This window comes from Hemicordylus capensis, chromosome 4, assembly GCF_027244095.1.
Source record: "Hemicordylus capensis ecotype Gifberg chromosome 4, rHemCap1.1.pri, whole genome shotgun sequence".
NCBI classification, from domain to species: Eukaryota; Metazoa; Chordata; class Lepidosauria; order Squamata; family Cordylidae; genus Hemicordylus; species Hemicordylus capensis.
The window spans coordinates 218,885,789-218,893,233 of NC_069660.1; the positions used below are offsets into that span (position 1 = coordinate 218,885,789).

General features: G+C 46.5%; 1 protein-coding gene across 1 annotated transcript; it reads left to right on the forward strand.

The window, feature by feature from the left end:
* The first annotated feature begins 464 nt into the window (after positions 1-464).
* SOX4 (SRY-box transcription factor 4) lies at positions 465-5,041 on the forward strand. The gene has a single exon (XM_053250141.1). It carries the CDS (start codon positions 1,366-1,368, stop codon positions 2,647-2,649), a length of 1,284 nt encoding a protein of 427 aa, XP_053106116.1. The 5' UTR covers positions 465-1,365; the 3' UTR covers positions 2,650-5,041.
* The last annotated feature ends 2,404 nt before the right edge of the window (positions 5,042-7,445 follow it).

Here is a 7,445-nt window from a genome sequence, read left to right on the forward strand (position 1 = left end):
GAGTCCAGTTTTGGAGATCATTTTCTCTTGCTAGATGCCACATCACAAGGAATCTGTTGTTGGTTGTAAGGGGGGGGGGTGCTTTCCCCGCCGATGAAGCGCTCACAAGTAGCCACTTTTCCTTTTATGCAGAAGTCAACGCTTCTAATGCAGCTCTTGTCTCCCATCCCCCTTCTCTAATATAACGGGCAGAGCTCATCTCCCTCCCCCACCCCAATATTTGAGTGTAGTATCACACGCACGCTCCCCTTTGCGCGCACGCGTGCGTACACACACACACAGACGGAGAAGTGGGAGGAGAAATGCAAACGGAAAAAAGACTCAGAAATCTCAGCTGCACTTCTGGCCCTTTTAAAAAGTTTGCTGTGTAAATTGGAATGAGGTCAGATTTGGAGCTTCTCATTGCACGCGGTGATTATTATTGCATTGGGTTCCAAGCCAATAGGAGCCGAGGGGGTGGGGTTTGGCACGCCGAAGCGTTGGATACAGCCTGCGATTGGAGGGACAAATGACTGTGAAAGGATAAAGAGGCGCGAGGCGGAATTGGGGTCCGCTCTAAGCTGCAGCAAGAGAAACCGTGTAAGGGGCGGGGGGGAACAGGCCAATTTTGTAGCCCCGGTTTGTACATGTCTCTTTCCTCTCTTTGGAGCTGTGCATTCAAGGGAAGGCGAGACGGGACTAAGTACATTGATTATTGCACCAGTCACTGCTCTTCCTACCAGGAAGACACACATTTATTAATGCTACTGGGTTGCATGAGCGGGCTTTTCTTTTTTCGTTTATTCCCTTGCAACTATTGAATAACAGTCGAACAAACTCCTGCTCCTTCTGCCACGAGCCCTGGAGTGAGGAAGATTTTTGTTTTGTGGGAGGTGGGCATATTCCTCCTCTCTCTTTTTGTGTTTTTGGCTGTTGCTGTGCCCTTTAGAGAAACGAGAGACTGTTAGCAGTGGGCGTGCTGCTTTTTCTGAAACACCTCGAGCAGCGAGAGAGAAACAAGCACTTGTGAACTCCAGGGTGGGGGAAGAGGTGGAAAAGCGAGAACTTGGATTGGCGGTTGGCTGTTTAAAAAAAGAGAGAGAAACTGTTTCCACTTTGAGCCCGGCTTCTGCAATTAGAATCCCGGTGCAAAGTTGCAGGGGAAAGGCGTGCACAAAAGTACCGGAGAGACAAAAAGCTGTTGTGTGGAGCTACAACTACTTCCCAGAGGGGGCCGTGCCTTAGTAGCAGAAGGACGGAGCGCTTCCAAAGGGGGCTCGAGACCGCCGAGCGCCTGGGAAAGTTGACTGGCTTGCTCCAACCTGGTGCCAAACTGAGCCCCGCCGATCTCCCCATAGCCGCCGCCGCCGCGCGCGAGCCCCCGAGATGGTGCAACAGACGAACAACGCAGAGAACACGGAAGCGCTTCTGGCCGGCGAGAGCTCGGACTCCGGAGCCGGCATCGAGCTGGGCATCGCCTGCTCTCCCACGCCGGGCTCGACGGCTTCGACGGGGGGCAAAGCGGACGACCCGAGCTGGTGCAAGACGCCCAGCGGGCACATCAAGCGGCCCATGAACGCCTTTATGGTATGGTCTCAGATCGAGCGGAGGAAGATCATGGAGCAGTCGCCGGACATGCACAATGCCGAGATCTCGAAACGCCTGGGCAAGCGCTGGAAGCTGCTCAAGGACAGCGACAAGATCCCGTTCATCCGGGAGGCGGAGCGGCTGCGCCTCAAGCACATGGCGGATTACCCTGACTACAAGTACCGGCCCAGGAAGAAGGTGAAATCGGGCACGAGCTCTGGGAAGCCGGGCGAGAAGAGCGGGGGCGGAGGGAGCGGCGGTGGCGGCGGCAGCAGCAGCACAGCCGCCGCCGCCAACTCCTCCAAACTCGCCCTGAAAAAGGGCAGCGCCGCCAAACTCTCCCCCAGTGGCGCCGGCGCGGGCAAGCCGCATCCCAGACTGAGCCTGAGTGGCGGCGGTGGCGGCAACAGCAAAGGTTCTTCTCCTTTCCCTGCCTCGGAGCAGCCGGCCGCCCTCCTACCCCCGGAGCACCACTCGCTGTACAAATCCCGCGCCGCCTCGCCGGGCTCCTCCTCGCCCTCGAGCGGCAAACACCTCCCCGAGAAGAAGGCCAAGCGGCTCTACCTCTTCTCACACTCGTCGCCCGGCGGCGCCGTGCCTGCCAGCCCGACGCTGAGCACCTCGACGGAAGCCAGCGACCCGCTGAGTCTCTATGAGGAAGCGGGAGCCGCGGTGGGCAGCCAGCAGGACGGCGGCAGCGGCTGCGAGCCCTCGCCTTCCACAGGGGGCGGCTGTTCGCCGTCGGACCACCGCAGCTACACCAGCCTGAGGGCGCCCTCGCCGGCCCCGTCCACCTCGCACTCGTCGTCGTCGTCGGGCTCCTCCTCCGCCTCCTGCGCTTCCTCCTCCTCGGACGACGAGCTCGAAGACGACCTGTTGGACCTCAACCCCAGCCCGGGCTTCGACAGCATGGCCCTGGGCAGCCTGAGCTCGTCGGTCCTCGACAGGGACCTGGACTTTAACTTGGAGCCCGGCTCGGGCTCGCACTTCGAGTTCCCGGACTATTGCACCCCGGAGGTAAGTGAGATGATCTCGGGGGACTGGCTCGAGTCCAGCATTTCCAACCTGGTCTTCACGTACTGAGCGAGGAGGAGAGACCGAAGGGGGTAAATGAAGCGGGGGGAAGGCACCGAACCGGCACAGACCCCGCGTGCGCTGCCGACGAAAGAGCGAAACATTCGCCCACGGTTGTTGAGTGTGTTTGTGTTTTCTCTCCCCCCCCCCTTAATGAAACTGACTTGGGGTGTGTGTTGAGTTTTTATATATATATGGGGGAAAAATTTCACAGTGGCAAGAGGGATCTCCCTCTTAAGCAACCCCAGAAGTCTCTCCCTGGCTCAGCAGATTCCCCTCCCCCTTTTTTCCACGCTTCATCCTCCCAACAGCCGAAGAATGAGTTCCAGAGACGAGCGAGAGAATCAAGTGGCTTAAAAAAAAAGAAAAAAGGGAACGACTGGGGGGGGAGGGGGAGGCTTTGAAAATCACGCACACCTCGGAGGTTTGCTTCTTTCCCAGTTTGAAGGGATTGGGGGTGGGGAATAGATTGTGCTCTGAGCTTTGGAATTTTTTTGTTAGGGTTTTCCAGAAGAAAAATCTGTTTGCAGGACGTGCGAAAGTGCTACTTTGGTTTTTCGTTCTCTTCCGCAAGAGAAGATGGGTAAGAGAGAGCCTAAGAACCGGACTGAGATCCTGGGAGGGATGGAAGAGGGAGGCGTTTTTTAAAAAAATGAACTGGAAGATCGGCTAAGAAAATAATAATAAAACAAAAGGATTTGCACGTATAAAGGAGAAGGTGGCAGCGATATTCTTAGTCACCTTATATTATATACAGAGAAGTCAGTATGTGTGGAATTTCAACAACACTGAACTTTTTTTTTAATGGAGACAGATATAGAACATACCAAGTTTTCTGTAATGATGTGGTACAGGGGAAATAGAGGGCAGTTGCTCTTTTTTGCGAAAATGTGTTTTTCTTCTTACTCAGAATCGTGATGGTGTTGGATTATTTCACTGGTGGGAACTTAATATAGCATGTTATCCTGTCTATCTTTCTGAGATTTCTGTAAGACTGTTGAACAGTTTAAAAGAATAGTGTTAGAATAATATAAAAAGCGGATAGATGGCGCTATGTTTGATTCCTACAAAAATTATCACCAGCTTTTTTCATTCTTAACTCTTTAAAGGATTCAAACGCAACTCAAATCTGTGCTGGACTTTAAAAAATAATAATTCAGGACCAAATTTTTCCTCAGTGTCTGTGTGTGCGTGCGTGCGTGTTTCTTTATAGCTGTAAATGAAGACTCTTTTCTTTTCACACCCATGATCCATTCCTTGAAATGTTTTTTCCTTGTACATGTAATTTGGATGCCATTTTATAAGTGAAGTATTTATACTGGCCAAACATTTTTTACTTGTATTACTTTGTCCTTTTTTGGTAGTTCGGTTGTTACCCACACCATTTTTTATGTCACCTTCACTGAAGGGCTAGAGTTTTAACTTTTAATTTTTTATATTTAAATGTAGACTTTTGACACTTTTAAAAACAAGAGAAGAGAGATGAAAACGTTTGATTATTTTCTCAGTGTATTTTTGTAAAAAATATATAAAGGGGTGTAAATTGCTGTTTTGGATTTCCTGATTATAACAGGGCTGCTGGTTAATCTCTCAACACACATAAAATCAGCCCCTACTTTCATCATGTTTACACTCCAATCTGCAGGCTTCTTAAAGAGACAGCATCCCTTGTATCCACTGTTCAGCTCTACTTCTGAGTTGAGTGGGGGGGGGGACTGAACTAATTCACTGTAGGGCTAATTCCTAACAAACAAAACAAACCCCTCTCAAAGTAAACAGTATGTTGTACAGAAACAACTCGAGCATGTTCAGAAAAAAAGGGATCCTGTAGCTTTAACTTGTAAACCACATCTTTTGCACTTTTTTATAAGCAAAAAAACCGTGCCGTTTAAACCACTGGATCTATCTAAATGCCGATTTGAGTTTGCGACACTATGTACTGCATTTTTTCATTCTTGTATTTGACTATTTAATCTTTTCTACTTGTCGCTAAATATAATTGTTTTAGTCTCTTATGGCATGATGATAGCATATGTATTCAGGTTTATAGCTGTTGTGTTTAAGATGAGAAAAAGTGAAAACATCTTTGTACATTTAAGTCTGTATTATAAGCAAAAAAGATTGTGTGTTTATGTATGTTAATATAACATGACAGGCGCTAGGACATCTGCCTAATGAGGAGGTTCCGTTAAGGGTTTTTTACTTTTTTTTGTCATCCATCCTGTGCAATATGCTGTGTGGAATATCTTTGTCTAACAATCTGCTCATAACACAACGTGGGGGTGGGGGTGGGGGAAGCTGGCTAATTATGCCAAGTTCACTGCCTGTCAGATTGTCAATATACTTTCTGTAAATAACCTTTTCCTGAAGGAAATAAAATCAGCTGGAACTGAACCCTGAACCTCTGCTGTTCTTGTTGTCATTGTTGCAGGTCCTGCCTTTTGAATTTCTTTTTGCACACCATCACAAAAAAATGCCCTTACAGTAATGCTTATGAAATGCAAAACTGTTTAATGCAGTAGCTTGTGTCTCCTCCCCTCTTCTCCCCCACCTTCCTGGAAAGATTTGGCAAGCCAAAGCCTTAGATTCTTTGTGCATCTTTGAATCTCTGCAGCAGCAGCATGCTTTCTAGGAATTGCTATGCATTGAGTAAATGCTAATAGCATTCTCACTGGGAAGAATGAGAGGCTGTGGAGGGAGAGGTTGGGGAGGGGCAAACGGGCTAGCTACCCTCCTTAACTGAGAGAAGGCCCAGTGGAGATGAAATGCAGCTATAAGGCATGCGTTTTAAAGGCCCTGTCAACCATATGTCGTCATAACCTGACCTTGCAGTGTGAAAATCCTGCCTCGCCTTTCCATAGACTTCTGTCAGGAATTCTGCTCTGCACATTGCTTGGCTGTTCATCTGTGCTGAAGATGACACTGCTCAGGGTCATGCTTTACAGGAGGATTTTATAACGGGAACAACTTTTAAAATTCCATATACTGGAACCCAAGTAAACCAGGTTCCATATCTGACATTCTAGAAAGTGCACTTGAGATCTTCTGGTTTGCATTCATTCCTGTGCTCACAAAAAGCACACAGATCACATATAGTAATATAATGCCGTCTTTCCCTGCTCACCACCACCCTCATTAATCTATTTGGACAGTCATGGAAGACAATTTATAAGGGGGGGAAATCACACTATCTTCCACAAAAAGTGAGTGGGGAAGGTGTTATTTTTCAAATGGAAACTATTTTCTTTTGATGGACTTTCCTTCAAGATTACTGACGGGTCCTTCCTGTGATGGTCTTTTCAATAATCCTTTTTAAGCAGATGTGAAATAGTAGGTCAGTGGGTGAGCTGTTGAGTGCTGTGGCAGATTTGATGAAGAAGCTTAGAATTTGCATTGCAGATCAGTGGGATGAATTTAAAAGGGTATGTAACCATGAAATCAAACTCAGCAATTCATTGTACTGTTAATGTAATGATCTGCAAATTCAAAGTTTATAAGGCCAATCCCCCCCCACCCCCACACACTTAAAAAAAACCCTCATATCAGTAACAAAATGAGGATATAGTTTGGTGTTTGAGCTTGATAGATTGCATTCCCAAGTATGTGCCTTGGAACACATTCCCAAAAAAGCAATGGGATAGATTTCTAAGACCTGGTTAAGAAAAGACTGTTTTCCAAGAAATGGGGTTTTCTATAACTAAAAAAAATTATGTTGATCTTAAAAAGAGGAGGAGAAAGGATACACTGACTTAGTTAGGTAGGTGGGTGTAAGATAGTGTATGAGAATGTTAATACTTCAAAAATATGTGCTATATTGTATAAATAGTGATGCCATGTTCTTGCAGGCTTAGTTCTGTTTGCAAAGACTTACTTATCCATAGCATGATGGTAAAAAGGAATCCAATTATGATGCATGAATTTTTTTATTCAAAGCCTATTAAAATAAAACTAATTCTTGTCATGCTCTTGCAACAGCAGAGATATAAGGTAAACAGTGGCACCCTGGCCAACTTTTGGTAAACCACATAGCACCTACTGACTTTTCAGATTGTTGCGGGGGAAAGGCTGGACAAGGTAGATGTTGATCTGATTTAGCAAGGCACTTACGTTTCTGGGGCTGTAGCTTGGGCACACATGCTTTGTATGCAGAGCCAACTGGTATACTGGTTACAGTGTTGGCCTAGGAGCTGAGAGATTGCTGTTAAAATCCACACAACTATTATGTTCATTGGGTGGCTTTGGGACATTCTCCATTTCTCACAGGGTTTTGAGAAATAAATTGGTGGTGGTGAGGATTCATATTGGTAAGTACACCATCCGGAGCGATGGATGGAGGAAGGGTGGGATATAAACAATATAAACATGAACAGATCCCTGTAGAATCTCCAGTAGGGATGTGTGAATTGATTTGGGTAGAAATAGATTTGTACCTGAATCTAGCTGATTCGGGCAATTTGGTTAGATTTGGGTCCAAAATGAATTGTGCCAGATTCTATTTGAATAGATTCAATAATCGGATTCCTCCTATTAATTTCTCAAGCTTTCATTTTTTAAAAATGCTAAGCTCTAGTCCTTGTGGAAGTGGAGTTCCACAAATAGTGGTCACTATTTTTTCAAATGTTGGGATTCTTTTGGGAAAATAACTTTTTCTCAATGAATCCCTATGAGTATTCATTACACACCTTCATTTCTTCATTATTACTGTCTTTGGACAGTGTCAACTGCCATATGCCAACTACAATCCCACTCCCACCCGCAAGGCAGTGGGGTACTACTCAATTTAGGTTCTAGGGATTTTTTCAAGT